Source organism: Thamnophis elegans, chromosome 1 (assembly GCF_009769535.1).
Source record: "Thamnophis elegans isolate rThaEle1 chromosome 1, rThaEle1.pri, whole genome shotgun sequence".
Taxonomy (NCBI): domain Eukaryota; kingdom Metazoa; phylum Chordata; class Lepidosauria; order Squamata; family Colubridae; genus Thamnophis; species Thamnophis elegans.
In genome coordinates this window covers 60381140-60398653 of record NC_045541.1, presented here as the reverse complement: position 1 = coordinate 60398653, position 17514 = coordinate 60381140, and the positions used below count along the sequence as shown (strand labels likewise).

General features: G+C 38.8%; 1 protein-coding gene across 4 annotated transcripts in view; it reads left to right on the top strand.

Moving 5' to 3' along the window:
* Positions 1 to 17514, top strand: part of MAP3K2 (mitogen-activated protein kinase kinase kinase 2) — a 62478-nt gene that overhangs the window by 26792 nt on the left and 18172 nt on the right. For 3 of the 4 annotated variants that reach the window (XM_032216970.1, XM_032216963.1, XM_032216957.1), the window contains exons 3-8: positions 7118 to 7180; positions 7524 to 7642; positions 7948 to 7988; positions 8726 to 8825; positions 10775 to 10888; positions 11980 to 12067. In XM_032216970.1, coding sequence (XP_032072861.1) covers positions 7177 to 7180; positions 7524 to 7642; positions 7948 to 7988; positions 8726 to 8825; positions 10775 to 10888; positions 11980 to 12067 — 466 coding nt within the window. In that variant the 5' untranslated portion in view covers positions 7118 to 7176. Of the gene's footprint in view, positions 1 to 2558; positions 2826 to 7117; positions 7181 to 7523; positions 7643 to 7947; positions 7989 to 8725; positions 8826 to 10774; positions 10889 to 11979; positions 12068 to 17514 lie in introns of those variants that run through there. The other variant, XM_032216978.1, reaches the window with a different exon arrangement.

The following is a 17514-nucleotide window of genomic DNA, read 5'->3' as shown; positions in this document are numbered from 1 at the left end:
AACTGCATTGAAATATCGGTGCTGAATACTCGGACTGTGTTTGTCAATGATTGGATTTCTATTTCTGACTTTCCATAGTGTTTCAAATCATCCATATATAGTAAATGCAAAAATTTTTCAGCTTCTTTGGCTGTTTGGTAGCCTAATTTCATTTTTTTTAAGATTACTGATAGTGGGATCATTGCGATGATGAAGAGAAGAGGTGAAAGTGAATCACCCTGGAAAATTCCTCAATGGATGTTAACCATTCCGTAGATCTCATTTCCTACTGCCAACTCAGTTCTCCGTTGTTTCATCGCCTTTTCAGTAAAGGATGTAATATTTTTGCTAATGCCAGTTGTTTCTAAGCATTTTATGATCCAACTATGTGGCAGTGAGTCAAATGCCTTTTTGTAATCAATCCAGACCATATTCAAGTTCGTTTTTCTGTTCTTACAATTTTCTAATATCATTTTATCAATTAGAAGCTGATCTTTTGTGCCCCTGCTCCTTCTTTTGTTGCCTTTTTGCTCTACTGGCAAGATGTTGTTTTTTTCCAAATAATCCATCATGTTATCTGCAATAATGCCTGTGAATAATTTGAAAGTTGTTGGCAAGCATGTTATTGGTCTGTAGTTTTCAGGTGTTGTTCCTTTAGTTGCATCTTTCTGAATCAAGTATGTTTTTCCAGTTGTCAACCATTCATCAATTTCGCCCTTTTGTAAAATTTCATTCAGTTGCCTGGCCAATATTGTATGTAAACTGGTCAGATATTTGAGCCAGAAACCATGTAATTGATCCTTTCCAGGTGATGTCCAGGTTACTCGATTTTTGACCATCTCAGTTGTTATTTCTAATACTTGCATTTGTTTGTTGCCAATGCTTTTCTCAAAGTCATGTATCCACTTTGCTCCCTTATTGTAGTCCTTTGCATTTTCCCACAATTCTTTCCAGAATTCAATTGTGGCCTGCTGTTCTGGTTTTTCACTTTTGGTGTCACCATTCACATTAAGACTTTGATAAAAACACCGTTGGTCTGATCGAAATTGCTGATTTTGTTTATATTGGATGATTCGTGCCTCATATCTTTCAATTTTTCTAGCTGTTGCTGTTATCCGCTGTTTTACAATCTCTACAGCTTTATTGATGTTTCTTGTATCCAATCTATATCTTCTGATTAGCCAATCTATGGTTTTGTTGTTTTTAAGCCGTTGCTCATGCATGTTCTTTAAGTTACTAGCATCTGCCCTTAATTTTTCATCTTTTTGTTCTAATCGGATTTTCCACTTTGGCTTTGATGCTTTTTCTGTTCTGTGACTAGGTACTTTCATGATAGGGGCCAAAATTTTCTTAGGCACAGTTTTTAGTGATGGTAAACGTTGCCTTTCCTCATTAAGCAGAAAATGCTCCATGATCTTATCCTTCAATTCTTTTTGTTTTTGAGTTAGTTCATCAGTTGGTTCAGTGATAACTGGTTCTAGTGGTGGTGGTGTTATTTCCTCCCCAAGAGCTTCTTCTGGGAGTTCTACTATAATATCTTTAGTTGTGTCTTGAATATCAGTTATTTCTGCTTGTGATATTGTTTTTTTGGTTTTGCAATTTGCCTGAATTTCCTCAAGTTCAACTTCACTAAACACTTTATTCCGTATAATAAATCGCCTTTGATCTGCTAGTCGTTCACTAACATTTGAATCTGGATATTGTTATTTCCATAATTCATACATTCACTTTAAATAACCTCTTTTTTCTGGCTCTGAGTTGTAGTAACTGGCCATTATGGCATGGTTTTCATCTGCACTATATTTTTGTCATTTTGTTGGCTGGTCTACTTGTAGCCCACTTGTTGACGGATGTCCAGGGACCCCAACATCTGCCGCGGTCCTTGTTAACCCGCGCGACGACCGATGCGGTATAAAATTTTTATTCGTTTCTTTCACCATATTGTATGGGTTGGCGGGGTTTTTTTATGGGGCCAGTTACCAACCCTCCTCCTTTCTCATCCTGGCTTGGGACCGGCAACGGGGGAGTATTATTATTATTATTATTATTTATTATTATTATTTATTATTATTATTATTATTATTATTATTATTATTATTATTATTATTATTATACAATTGTATTACAGCGGCCAGTTGTTTCGCCGGATTTGGCATTGGTTACTAGTCGGGCCCCACCCAGGGGCCTAGGACGTCGTAACATATTTTCGTAATATGCGTGCGGATCCAAGCAGTGCGGCTTTTTGCATTTGAATGATGGTGATTTTGTCAATTTTTAACTGTTTTAAATGTAATTCCAGTGCTTTTGGAATAGCACCCAGTGTGCCAATTACCACTGGAATTATCACTGCTTGTTTGTGCCATAGTCGTTGAATTTTGATTTTTAAGTCCTGGTATCTTGCGATTTTTTCATGTTCCCTCTCGGCGACCCTGCTATCACCTGCTATTGCGATGTCTATTATTGTGACCTTATTTTTCTCAACCAGTGTGATGTCTGGTGTATTATGCGCTAGTATTTTGTCCGTTTGTATACGGAAATCCCACAAGATCTTGACCATCTGATTTCCAGATGCCAGAACCAACCACAAGCTCAGAATGGGATGTCCAACTATGAGAAATCGCAGAAGCACCTCAGATAGCCTATGATCTTAGACAGCATTCGTTGAGGGCAGAACATATAGCAGGGGTGGAGAACATCAGAGCCGACTATCTCAGCCAGACCGAGGTGGACAATTTGGAGCGAAAGCTGCAGCCGGCAATCTTCAAGGAGTTGGCGGAGTGCATAGGATGGCCAGAGGTTGACTTATTCACCATGCCCCTCAATGCTCAGCTCCCGAAGTTCTCCAGGTACCAGACACGGGGGGCAGAAGGGGTGGACGCTCTGCAAAGCCCCTGGCCCAGGGGTCGTCGGTATGCCTTTCCGCCCTTACCCCTGATCCCCAGGGTCATATGGAAAATCCTTCGGGAGGGGGTGAAAGGGGTTCTGTTGGCGCCTCACTGGCCCCGGAGGCCGTGGTTTGCAAATCTCCAGTCGCTTTCAGGGGAGAGGCCCTGGAGAATCCCCCAGGAGGGGATATCCCTTAACCAGGGGTCACTGGAGCACCCAGACCTTCAATGGCTCCAGCTAACTGCTTAGCTCTTGAGCGGAGCATCCTGGGGAAAGATATCTTTCCCCCCCAGGGTGATGCAGACTATCCAGACTGCCCGCACACCCTCCACAGAGCGTATCTATGGCTCCATGTGGCGGGCCTTTGCCTCATGGTGTAACTCCCTGGGGTACAATCCTATCCAGGCCTCAGTGCCTCAAATTCTGGACTTCCTCCAGGCAGGCCGGGACAGAGGGTTAGCTCCTAACATGATTAGGAGACAGGTTTCAGCCATCTCGTCAGTTCTCCTGCGTGGCAGGAGTCAGAGCTTGACTCACCATCCTATGGTCAGGCAATTCTTCAAGGGGGCTTCCAACCCCAAACCGCACACGGTGTTCAGGTATCCTTCCTGGGACTTACACAGGGTAGGGGACGCTCCAACAGGCCCTCCATTTGAGCCTTTTCAAACAGTTTCCCTTAAGTTCCTGACTCTTACAGTGGCCTTTCTGGTGGCCATCACCTCCGCCAGACGGATATACGAACTGCAAGTTCTGTCCACCAGGGAGGATCTCTGCGTCTTCCACCAAGACAGGGTGGGGTTACGACTGGATCCGTCCTTCATCCCCAGGGTGGGCCTCTGCTTCCATCAAACCCAGGAACTGATTTGCCCAACTTCTGTCCAGACCCTTCTCACCCGTTGGAGAAGAAGTGGCACACTCTGGGCATAAGGAGGGCTCTGAGGATTTACCGCAGGAGAACCAGGCCAAACAGGAAATCCGAAGCTTTGTTTGTCTCCTTCCAACCAGGTCCTGGGTAACGAGGTGACTTCCACCACAATAGGCTGGTGGTTGCGAACCTGCATTGTCACTGCATACCAATCGCAGGGCTTACAGACACCAATCATATCACAGCTCACTCCATGCGGAGCGCAGCCACATCCACGGCCTGGGCCATGCAGACATCCCTGGCCGAAATCTGCAGGGCAGCCACGTGGGCTTTCCCCTCTCCCTTTGCTAGGAACTATAAACTGGACTCTTTTGCCTCAGCAGAAGCCTCTTTGGCCGCAGAGTGTTGCAAGCGGTTCACAGGGCGGGGCCCACGCCTCAACTGGCATGTGGGGGGGACATGGGGCCTCAGGGGTCTCCCTCCCTAGGGATGTGCAGGCTTTGGTATGTCCCATTCTGGATACTCCTCCCCCCTCACTATGGAGAAAGGGCGTTGGTATTTACCTGATATGCCTCTTCTCATAGTGGGGGGAGGAGTATCCAGTCTCTCCCTGACTATGTGTGTATGACTAAGTGTTATGTTCATTGTTTTATGAAGTTATATAAATATTGATGTCGAAGACAATAAAGCTAAGAACTGAATTAAGAGTCTGGAGTGAATGGTGCAACGAGTCGGATAGAGCTCTTCGTCAAATATGGGGAATATCTGATGGCCAGGGGGCATTGCCCAAAGAGCTTATCTGACTCATCCAATTATGAGAGGACAAGGTCAACCCATTCTGGATACTCCTCCCCCCACTATGAGAAGAGGCGTATCAGGTAAGTACCAACGCCCTTTCACATGTTTTCATCGCAATTCATGTTAGCTCGTCATTCTTCAACTGTTATGTTATGGCTCCGCGAAAATCTATTAATTCGCCAGAAAGTTTCTGTTTCATCTGTGGTGAATATACAGTGTTGAAGCAACAGCAGAATATTACAGACTTTGTGAAAAAAGTATACTTTGCATACTTTGGAGTAAAATTTGGAGATCAAGATAAAGTTTGGGCGCCTCATAAATTGTGCAAACGATGTGTTGAGGACCTCCGAAACTGGTTCAAGGGTAAGAAAAAATCTTTCCATTATGGGATTCCTACGGTATGGCGAGAACCATAGTGGTGATTGTTACTTTTGTTCATGCGATGTGAAAGGGTTTAATTCCAAATGGAAGCATTCCATTTCACTCAGCAGTTCGTCCAATCTCCCATGGCACAGATATACCAGTACCCAAGCCCCTTGCTATTTTGGAAGAGATACCTAGCTCCGATGAAGGTGAAGTCATACCTGAACCAGATGATAAATCAAGTTCTGACTTTGAAGATGATACAAGACCAAAATTGTTTTTTCAGGAGGAGATGAATGATTTGGTAAGAGACTTGAATCTTCCCAAAGATGCCGCTGAGTTACTCGGATCAAGGCTGAAAAGCAGGAATTTATTGTTGCCAGGAGTGTTATCTTCATGGTTCAGACATCGTGAAAAGGAGTTTGTTTCTTACTGCGCCCAAGACAAGTTGGTTTATTGCATTGATGTCAAAGGTCTGATGGATCAATTTAAAATCCAATATGATTCAGAGCAATTTTATGGATTCTTCAAAAAGAAGTCTCAAAGCAGTTTTATTCCACAATGGTTTTTACACTTCTATACCTGTAGGTCATTCCGTACACTTGAAGGAAACCTAAGAAAACTTGGAATTGGTTCTTCATATACTTAAATATGAAGACTATGGTTGGCAAGTGTGTGGGAACTTGAAGGTCTTGTGCATGCTGCTCGGGCAACAAGCTGGGTATACCAAATACCCTTGTTTTCTGTTTCTATGGGACAGTTGAGACCGACAAAATCACTGGACCAAGAAGAGTTGGCAGCCGAGGGTGCTAACAGTCGGTGAAAAAAATGTCTTCTGAGAAACTTTGGTACCTTCCCATAAAGTTCTTCTACCACCTCTCCACATAAAATTGGGATTGATGAAGCAATTTGTAAAATCACTTCCAAGAGATGGAGAATGCTTCAAATACTTGGTCACCATGTTTCCATGCCTGTCGGAGGCAAAATTGAAGGGGTGTGTTCGTCGGACCAGACATTAGAAGGCTTATAGTTGATCAAGAGTTTGTCAATACCATGACCGGTCCTCAAAAAGAAGGGTGGATTGCATTTAAAGAAGTCGTACAGAAATTTTTAGGCAATAACAAAGATCCTCACTACAAAAAGATCGTTGGAAGAATGCTGAAAGCATTTCAAGCTTTAGGTTGCCTGATGAGTTTGAAAGTGCATTTCCTCCAGTCCCACCTTGACTACTTTCCTGAAAATTTGGGAGCTGTGAGTGAGGAACAAGTTGAATGATTCCATCAAGACATTAAAGAGATGGAAAGGAGATACCAGGGAAAATGGAGCATTACAATGATGGCAGACTACTGTTGTATGCTTCAGAGAGACATTCCAGATGCTACTCACAAGCGTAAATGCACCAAGAGGAGCTTCACAAGGAAGAAGAATCGAGTTTAGTGTGTGTAGGTGAGCTCATTTCAGTTCAAAAAAGGATTTTCATGAAAATATTGTAATAAAACTTTAATTTTATAAGTCTATTTCCATTTATTTTGAGGTATTGCCTTATTTAACATAGTTACCTAAATTGTCAGGAAACGTGATGTCCTATGGCAAAATGGAGGTCATTTTCGGATTCAGCGCACCAAAAAACATAAAGATTACATGGAATAACCAAAACAGCTCTGGAAAAAATTTTTTTGCAGACCTCTCTAAACACTATAATTTAAATACGTTTAAAGCATCTAAAATTTATAGCAAAGTATCAAAAACTATTAAGTAACAATAAAGTAATAATATATAAAATTTAAACAAATTATAGTTACAGGGCATGTACTATAGCAGGGGTTCCTAACCCCAGGGCTAGGGACTGGTTAGGGTTAGGGTGAGCAAAACTGTGCATCCGTGGGATCTAGGTTGTGCTCCAACCCATCCCCGATCCCTAGTGCCAAAAATGTTGGACACTGCTGCCCTACAGGATGTTTGCCCATCAGGGTTCAATGGATCCTTTGCTTCAGGGTTTGTTTTGCCTGTTTTATTCTGTCTTAAGGACTATGGAGAGAGGATATCCTTAGTTGAAAAGGTTGAATTTAACAGTCTTGATCCATGTACATTGAAAGTTGTCCTGAAAAATTAATGATGCTAAGCCTTGAGGGAAAAAGTTGGTTTAACAAAAGTTTATAGAAACTAGACACTTTTATCATACCTGTCTCATTTCATTTTCATTTATCTTTCTTCTTATTTGTTTAGGCAATAAAAGAATTCTAATGGGAGCACTGTTCTGAAGTTCGGTTTTGCTGGGTGCCATTATGGGTGAGTTCCAAACATATGCCTGAGAATGTAATAATCCAATACTGAATTTAAACAGAAAATGATGAGTAATATTGAAATTCTATGTGACTTTTTTTTAATCACATAAACATATGAATATAATAAAATGCAATTGTTGCTAAAAGAAAATATAAATGAAGGAAGGAACACTACCAGAATTACTATCTAACATCAAGCTGTTGAGATCCATATTATGAATGCTCTTAAAGTTACAATGCAAACTATCCTTAGATTCTACTTATGCTTCTTAATTGATTTGTTTTTTATGATTTTTAAAAACTTAGTTTGACTAGTACATTTCCTTGTTTCATTATTGTTTAAATAGATGAACAGCAAGCTTTGAATTCAATCATGCAGGATTTGGCAGTTCTTCATAAGGCAAGTCGTCCTGCTTTGCCGCTTCAAGAAATGGGAAAGGGAAAGTTAATTTCACCCAAAAAACAGGTAATCATCTAATGTGTTTGCCCAGCACAGTGAAGAATTTTTGCCTATAATCTTTACATTGATTTGTAATATGTATATTTTAGAAATTGAAATGCAATCGTTTTAAAATTACATAACAGATTTTAAACATACGTGCTATATATGCTAGTTTATTTTCTGTGTGTTCCTTTCTAATGCTTCAAAAGACTGGAAAAAATTTATATACAATCCTTACCTCCAGATACATATTTTTATAAGATTGTGGAAAAGATCTCATTATCAATGTCACTGAGCACTATAAGCAAGTTTATATAATTCTCTCACAGAATGATGTACGAGTCAAATTTGAACATCGAGGAGAAAAAAGGTAAATAATAGTTCATTTTAGCAAATTTCTATTTTCTGAATATGACAACTTTTTAAAATTTTTCACTGTTTCCATACCTTTATAGAATCTTGATTTAATTTAAAACTACCCAATCAATGTTTGAAAACCATAACCATTAACCATTTTTTAAAAAGTCCTGCAAAGGTTATGGTTGTAGTTGGTTCAGGAACTTCCATCACTTAAACAATCAAGTCATAGATTTAATGTTACATATCTACACTGTTTAGCAATGGCAGTTCCAGCAGCCCCAGTAACCGTAGTAATCCCAGGACTGTGTGGGTCATTAAGTGGGAAAAGTTGGGAGTCCTAGGCAAGCAGGCTAGGAGGCAAAATGGGGGATTCCATGGGCAGAGGCTTTATAGTGCAGGCAGGTAGGCAGATGCGGTGGAGGACAGGGAGGACTTCTATTCAGGCTCCCCATTAGATTTGTTTTAGGGAAGCTGGCAGGGAGTGTTGTAAATCATAATCATGTGATCGTGGGGATGCTGTGATATTTGAAATTCCTTTATTTAGTACTTTGTAGAGGCAAAGAAAGGAACAAGAGCTTGGTTCTCCATTGCAATTGAATTCAGCTCCTGTAGTTTAATTGTTGGGAAAAGTGGTTTTCCTTTTTTTTTCAAGATAGCACTGAAAATAAGTTGGACTTTCATAATTATAATTTGCAATTTTTTCATTTCTGTAGATTATTTCTAATAAAGTTGTATCCTACTTTATAGAATCCTACAGTTTTCTAGACCTATCAAGCTCGAAGATCTTGCATCAAAAGCTAAAGTTGCCTTTGGACAGTCCATGAATTTGTATTACAGCAATAATGAGGTAAAATAATGGTTTTTAGACTGTTCTTTGTTGATATAGTGAAAACCTGGTGACAGGACTACTTGAAGCTCTGGGACATATTTAAGGTTTGCAGTAAGTTACATTCCACTTGTGCCATTTATACTGTGGCTTTTTCCTTTCATAAAAATATTTTTTCTCATCAAATCATGTATTAATGTAGTAAGATGTAGTAATATTATATCTTTATTTTTAAGGAAATGTAATACAACTCCTTTGGAAGATATGATTAGGAAATAAAATGTATCTTATTAAATATAAAATCTGTGAATTGGTTAGAGTTTGTAGAATATCATCACTGTGTAACCGAGAAGCAACAGCCTTGTCTACAATAAGACATTAAAAATTGAGATCTCTTTCAGTATCATTACTAAATAAACAATTAAGAGGAAGATTGAGCAACAATAACAAGCAGTTCATCTTACCTTTCTGACTGTATCTAGGCAGAATACTAGTAATACCATACCTTTTGAAATGATTTTTATAAGGGTTGGCAGAAACTATTCATAATTACAGATTTTCTCTTCTTTATACTATTTGCCACTTTAGCTACTTGATGATGCCTTACCCTTCTCTAAATCTGCATTTTTCACTAATTCAAGTTTGGCAAAGTACTATAGTTAAGGCATCAGGCTAGAAATCAGGAGCCCTAGTCCCACCTTTGGCACAAAACCAGCTGAATGACCCTGGGGCAGTTATTTCTTCTTAGCCGTAGGAAGGAGACAGTGGCAAACCACTTCCAAAAAACCTTGTCAAGAAAACTGCAACTAGTCCAAATAGTTGCCAGGAATCAGCACTGAGCTTAAGGCACAAACAGATTTTTTTCTAAATATGATAGGTTTGCCACCTTGAGTTATTTATAAAAATGATAAAGGCAGGATATAAATAAATAAATAAAATTTGTTAAATAAAAATTAAAACTAAATTTCAAACTGTAAAATGTTAACATATATGCTTATGTTGAAGTTATGTTATTTTTCAGGAACTCAATCAGGTAAAGCAAAAAAAAGTTCTTTGTAGAATTGAAAAAATAGATGATAAAAATATTTATTAAATAATGTTTAATAGTTAAATATTAAGAAACCATTATTTATTTGTTTGTTTTTTATCCTGCGTTTACTATTTTTAAAAATAATTCGAGGTGAACATATCCAACATAGCTTCCTTTGCCTGCTTTCCCCACCACAACAATCATTGGGCTGAGAAAGTTACAGCTCAAAGTCACCCAGCTGACTTTCATGGCCAAGGCAGGACTTGAATTCATGGTTTGTAGCCTGGTGCTTTAACAATGAGACAAACTGTTCTCTTAATATTTAGTATTTTAGTATTGTTTTGGTATTTTTAAATTTTATGTTAGCATTTTATTTTAGTATTGTTAAAAAGAAAAAAAAACACCTAGGCATTTGCATTGCAGTTGTAAAAACTTAGAATATTTGATCAGATTACTCGAAGTCCTTTTTCTTCCTCCTTTATGGAGAAAATAATAGTTGTCATGACAAAAATAGCACATTTTATCAGTGCAATGCTTCAAATCAGATGTGGATTTATTTTTCTTTTAGTTACTTCCTTCCATGTATTAAGAAGCCTTAATTTATTATGCTTCACCAAATTTCAAAAACTATAGCCATAAAGAACATAGGCATCTTTAACACGTAGCATTTGGGATATGGGAAAACCTGGTTAATTTTTACTATGGTTACATCTTTCTACTGATTACATATCCTGCTTAGCCAAATAGTCATAATTAAATATCCTTTTTATGGCTCATTTTTACCCTTTTTCTAGCATGCTATCCCTTGGTTCTGCTAAATATTAATTATTGAAAACAGTTGGTGTTGCTACAGTTCATTTTCAGGCCACAAACTTAATGTGTACATGCATTATTTGTATTTAACTTGCACTATAATCTTGTGAATTTTTCCTATGTATAGCTGGTAATTCCATTAGCTATCCAGGATGATCTGGACAAAGCTGTGGAGCTCCTTGATCGCAGTGTTCACCTGAAGAGCCTCAAGATACTGCTTGTTGCTCATGGAAACACACAGGTGTGTTAAGGCTTTGTGTAAATTTGTATATTGCTATAACACTTTTCCTCTGTTGTTTGTTGTGACCCCTAACAACCTAATCCCATTGAAAATTGCCATCTATCCCCTTTCTTTATGGAGGAGCATTTTTTTGGGGAGGGGGGGGTGTCTTGTTCCAGAAAGCAACAGAGCACTTGTTTTCATTAACAAGTGATTTTTGATCAAATCTATAAAAAAGATTTGAGTCAAAATCATTATTTGGATAATGTCTGCATGAATTCTTATTCTTTGTCTTGTGTAACCCATTAAGTTTGGTTATTATCATGTGCACATTATCTATATTTGTAACACTTATAAAATGCAAGTGTTTGTGTGGATATATGTAGTATAGCAAAAATAATAATGATACAGTATATATTGCATGTAATAAACCATGTTCTGTATGTTCACAGTGTATTCATGAAATATAAATTGCAATCACAAATCTCATTATATAATATCATGTTTTTACTTTAAAGGTTACAAATGTTATATTTTTAATAGTTGTGTCATTAGAACAGTAGGAGAGAGATTATAGCCAAAGGCCAAAACAATTTAAAAGATGAAAAAATTATAAATCAACTATATTTTGATTTGTCTATTTCCATCCTTAGTGAGATGTGTGCAGAAATATTTCTGGGTGTGCCAGAAACTTTATTTTCCTGTTTTTAAATAATCTCACTCAATGTATTTAACCTTTCATTCTTGCTATCATTATAATCTTAACATTTAGAATGTGTGCACTTGGGAAATAATAGCATATTAATATTTTACTTGAAACGTGCAGAAATTTGGGGAAAAGTCCAGTGTCATCAAACTGGAATTTTGTGCCATGGGGTTTTAAATAGCTCTGTTATCTGCAATTCCATCTTCATAAAATTTGTACCAAAAGTTCTCAATCCTTCCTAGCCAAATTTGAGTACTATGGAAGGGAGAATAATTTGCTCTACCCATCATCTGTGGAAGTAGAAATGAAACATTGGATGTCCTCTATATTTATGACAAAATGTTGCTTCCTTTTTTATAAGGGTAGATTATTTTAAAAGCATAAATAAACATACTTTTCCTTGTAGAATAACATGGATCCCTTGTCATCATTAGAAGATTTGGATAATACAGTTTTCAGAGTAACAGAAAAGAAAAACAGGAATTCTGTAATAGGTAACAACCCTTCATATTTTTTATTTGAAACTGGTGGTTTATTTATTTATTTATGAAACATTTATACTACTTTTGGTGCTGCTACAGTTATTTGCAAAAGGCAAGCAATACAGATATTGCCGCACACAAATACCCATGATTAATGTGCAGTATGAATCTTGAATAATTGGAAAGTCATAGGAACATTAAACAAGTCAAAACTAAATTCATGTAATACTAGAATTGTAACAAGAACAAAGCACAACACAAAATCTTTGATTATGGGAATACAGGTAGTCCTCGACTTACAACAGTTCATTTAATAACCATTCGCAGTTGCAATGGCACTGAAAAAAGTGACTTATGACCATTTTTCACACTTATGACTACCACAGCATCTCCATAGTAATGCGATCAAAATTCAGACACTTGGGGGGATTTCCGGTGACGTCATTGGCTCTGGCGGCAGGCTTGGAGATAGCTCTGAAGCCTAGCTGACAAACCAGGGGTCTGGCGGCATAAAGAGCAGCCGTTTGCTGGTCTCGGAGGGACTCAGCGAAGAACAGAGGTGCTTCTCTGCAGGCGGGGGGAAGTGCGATCTCCTTGGCAAAGCAGAGGCTTAGCCCTGATCCCAGACGTCTGAAGAGGGATGCACGGCGGTCCCAAAGCCATGACACAGCACTTTTGTTTGGCGTAGGATTTTTGGTGTGAATCTGGATGCCCTAAACTTTCTTGAACAGCAAGTTGGATTTACTATTTGGTTACTGCATCTCTGGCAATCTTTTTTTCCCTTTTTAATGGGACTTTTAGCGGCAATTAAGACAAACAGGAGCAAATGAATTAACAATTGAAGAAGGATTTACATCATAAAGAGTCGTCAAAGGCCGCCTAGGTGGTGGAAACAGAGGGGAGCGAAGTCTTTACCCTGAGGCATAGCTGATAGTAATCAGCGGATTTGCCCTGCCTGCTCCCAAGATTTTTGGAAAACTTTTGTGCTGCTATAGGAGGTTTAAGGCTCCATTTGAGATAGTCAATATTATATCTACTGTGCGCATTGTTTTCTCTCTTTTTTTGGAGCTGGAGTTGGACACTTGAAAGGGGAATATTTCGAACTGAACTTCCCTCCCTTTTTGTTCTCTTCTCTTTGAGGTTTGATTCCTTTTTTTGTGTTGATGTATTTGCCCCCCCTTCTTTCCTTTCTTTCCTGATATGAGCCCCCTCTTGTATTTTTTTTAGATCTCTCTATGGGACTATATTCATATATATTTTTCCTTATAGATAGCAGCAAAATAAGTTGGAACATTGCTTAAACAGGTAGCAGATAGCTTATGAAACAGTGGGATAAGATTCTTAACCTAATTAATATGAGCTGGCCAAAGGGGGGGGAAAAAAACCTCGGCATTACCTACTCAGTCGTCCCCATCTACAACCCCTCCAACAATACACAGAACTTTAGACAATATGGCTGGGGTAGAGAAGGCACCCACATTGCAAAATATACAGACAACTTTGCTATCGATACAAAATAATATGGCTAGGAATCAAGAGATTACCGAAAAATCCCTGGCCGACATTAAAAATGAAATGGGAGACATGAGGGGTGAAATGAAACAGCTGTATTCACAGCAAAAGGAGATCTGGGCAAAAATGGAGGGTCAAATTCAAGATTTAGGAGTAAAAATGAAGGAAAGTGAAGGGAATATGGCGAGGTGGGAGATGAGGCAGCTACATATTAATAGAAGGTTGGAAAATGAGATTGCTATGTTGGAATTAGAAAAGTCAGCCTTCTTTCTCAGATTTCAAAATATTCCAGAGGAAAGAGGGGAGAAACTGAAGGAAATTATGGTTGAGATGATAGCAGGGATCGCCCAGAAAGATAAGCTGTCGATACAGAGTGACATTGATGACGTATATAGGGTCTATACTTCCTATACTAGGAGACAGAAACTGCCACGTGAAGTGCACGTGAGGTAAACGATCCCTGAGAGAAGAAATTTTACCAGAAGGCACGTGACCAGAATACCATGTATGCGGGGGAAATGGTGATAGTACTAAAACAGATACCAAGAAGAGTGAGGGAAAGGAGGCAGAAATATCAGGACCTAACAACACAATTGAGGAAACTTCAGGTGATGTATAGGTGGCTTTTCCCAGAAGGGATATCTTTTCTCTGGCAAGGCCAGAGGTTTCGGATTGAATCATTGCAAGATGCACAAGACTTTATGGAAAGCCAGTTGAAGAGGGGAACTCAGAATAACGATGGAGAATTGGATAACAAGAGCTGAGGAGAGGAGCGAAAGAATAGTGTCCCGGGAGATGAGAAAGGGGGAAATGAGAATCAAAGCAGAGATGAGAGACCGCAGACAAGGCAGACAACAAAATCCAAAGCCTTACACAAATAAACATGGCGGATGAACTCCGCTTAATTTCTTTAAATATAAATGGTTTGAATTCACTAAGAAAGAGAAATAAAATACTGAATGCTTTACGGAAAAAGAATTGTGATCTGACATGCCTGCAAGAAGTACATATAGTGAACCACCAGCAAAATGTGTTGTATTACCCCCGGCTGGACATAATGTATGCAAGTTTAGCAGATGAAAAGAAAAGGGGCATTGTGTTGTATGTTAAAGACCATATCGATTCTAAATTGGTGTATACTGATGGGGAGGGGAGACTTTTAATGGTTGAATTGAAATTTGGTCGATATAAAATTTTGCTGGTGGTCATATACGCACCGAATGACAACCAAAGTACTTTCTTTAGAAAGTTGCATCTAAAAATTGCAGAGTTAGGCTATGACCACATATGTGTGGTGGGTGATTATAAAGCGGTAGCAGATAGGACAATGGATTATAACCCAGGAAACATCCAAAAGGGGGGGAAATTAAGAGAAAGGAGGAGAGTTCTCCCCAAAACTTTTGAAGACATGAGGGAGGAATATGAATTAAAGGATGTATGACGTGAACTCCACCCACAGAAACAACCATTTACTTTCTTTTCACATAGACATCAATCCTGTTCTAGGATCGACATGGCCTGGTTGACACCAGAAATTGGGGACTTGATTAAGGAAGCAGCAATTGAGGTTAATACCTGGGCCGATCATAATCCACTCTTATTGGTGTGGAAAGGAGTAAGGCAGGGGAGGAAGAGAAGGTGGATGATGAATACAGAGATAGTGAAAGAACAAGAATTTCAGCAAATGTTTAAAAGGGAAATGAGGTTTTTTTTTGAAGAAAATAGGAAGGGAGTAACCCCACAAATACTTTGGGATACGGCCAAGGCTTATATGAGAGGCCTAGCTATTAAATATACAACAGGCACACAGAGGAAAAAATTAGAAGAGAGGGCAAAATGGGTAGCTAAATTGGAGGTGGTAGAAAAAGCCTTGCAACAGGACTCACTAGATGATAGGAAAAAAGAAGAAATGGCTAGAATTAAGCATGGGATCTCTCTTCTAGACCAGGAGGATGTTGCTCGGAAACTTAGGGGGATTAAGCAAAACTTTTTTGAGCATGCTAACAAACCGGGTCGTTGGCTCTCTTATAGACTTCGGAAAGAAAGAGAGAGCAGACGTATAGCTCAACTGCAGAATACTAAAGGGGAATTAGTAGAAACCAAGGGGGAGAAAGAGGAAATTATCCAAGGTTTTTTTCAGCAACTATATAGTAGGGAAGAAACTTCTGAGGACCAAATTAAGGAATTTTTAGATAATGCAAATCTACCCAAGATCTCAAATGAAGCAAAAGGGGTACTGAACCAAAAGATAACAATAGATGAATTAGAAAAGGCAGTCAAAAAAATAGAAAACAACAAAACTCCTGGCATGGATGGTTTGCCAGTTGAAATCTATAAATCTTTTTTGGAAATCTTAGGACAAGAGATGATAGTAATATTTAATGCTGTCTTGACGGATTCTATCGCACCAAAATCATGGGCTGAGGCCTATATAACCCTTTTGCCTAAAGCTGGAGCTGACCGTACCCAAATTAAAAACTATAGGCCCATTTCACTTTTGAATGTGGATTATAAAATCTTTGCAGCTATACTGGCAGATAGACTTAAATTCTTCCTTAATAAATTTATACACCCTGATCAGAACGGCTTTCTGCCGTCAAGACATTTGAAAGATAATGTTAGAATTATTTTGGATGCGTTAGAATATTATGAAGCTCGGCCAGATAAACAAGTGGCCTTTATGTTTCTTGACGCACAAAAGGCTTTTGATCGGGTAAATTGGAAGTTTATGTTGTCACAGTTAGAAAATATGAAGTTTGGAGAAAACTTCTTAAATGCAATTCGGGCAATTTATGTACGACAAACCGCGACATTATTGGTAAATAGAGAAGAGGCGGGTGATATTGAGATTGGTAAAGGCACAAGACAAGGATGCCCATTATCCTCCCTACTGTTTATTCTCACATTAGAACCCCTTCTTAGAATAGTGAGGAGGGATACACAAATTAAAGGGTTACGAGCTAAAGCTCAGGAATTTAAGGTCCAGGCTTTCGCCGATGACCTTGTTTTTATCCTGGAGGATCCTATGGCTTCTGGAATACAACTTTTACGTAAAATAGAGGAGTACGGTAGGATAGCGGGGCTACGTATAAACAAAGAGAAGACAAAACTGTTAATTAAGAATATGACTGAACCAGAAAAGGGAAGTACAAAGCCTGTTAGGGATTAACATGGCCCATAAAATACAATACTTGGGAATTTGGCTCACGGAGAGATGTTCCTCTATCAAGGTAGATAACTATATGAAATTGCTACAGCAGGTATCTAAAGATATGACTAATTGGAGTGGTAAACAACTGTCTTTGATGGGCAGGATTGCGACAGTTAAGACATATGTATTACCAACATTTTTGTTTCTGTTTCAAATGGCACCAACTAAATTGGACAATTTTTTTTTTAAATCTTTGGAGACAATAGTGGCTCGATTTATATGGCAAGGCAAGAAAGCACGAATTAAAGCCCAAATATTGCAAAAACGTAGAGAACTGGGAGGCTTCGGAGTACCCAACTGGGAAGCATATTATAATGCAGCAATTATGACATGGGTGAAGGATTGGGTGATGTTAAGTAGAAGGCGCCTATTGGCTATAGAGGGACATGACCTCCCTCAGGGATGGCATGCCTCCCTCTGGCAAGAAAGAGACACCCCCCATAGGTACTTCATGGGACATTATATTTGGAAGATTTTGATGGGGGTCGGGGAAAAGATGAGGAAAAAATACTATCTTAGGGTTCCGTGCTGGTTGGCACCTAGAGGCCTTAACACATCCCAGTGTATTTAATTGGACAAGAAACATAACATATAAAGACATCATGACAGAAGATGGCAACATGAAAACAAAGATGGAATTAGAGCAGCAGGGCAGGAATCTGGAATGGTGGGAATATTTACAAGTTAGAAACAGGTTTAAAAGCGATAAGGTACGGTTTGGGATCTACCCAAACCC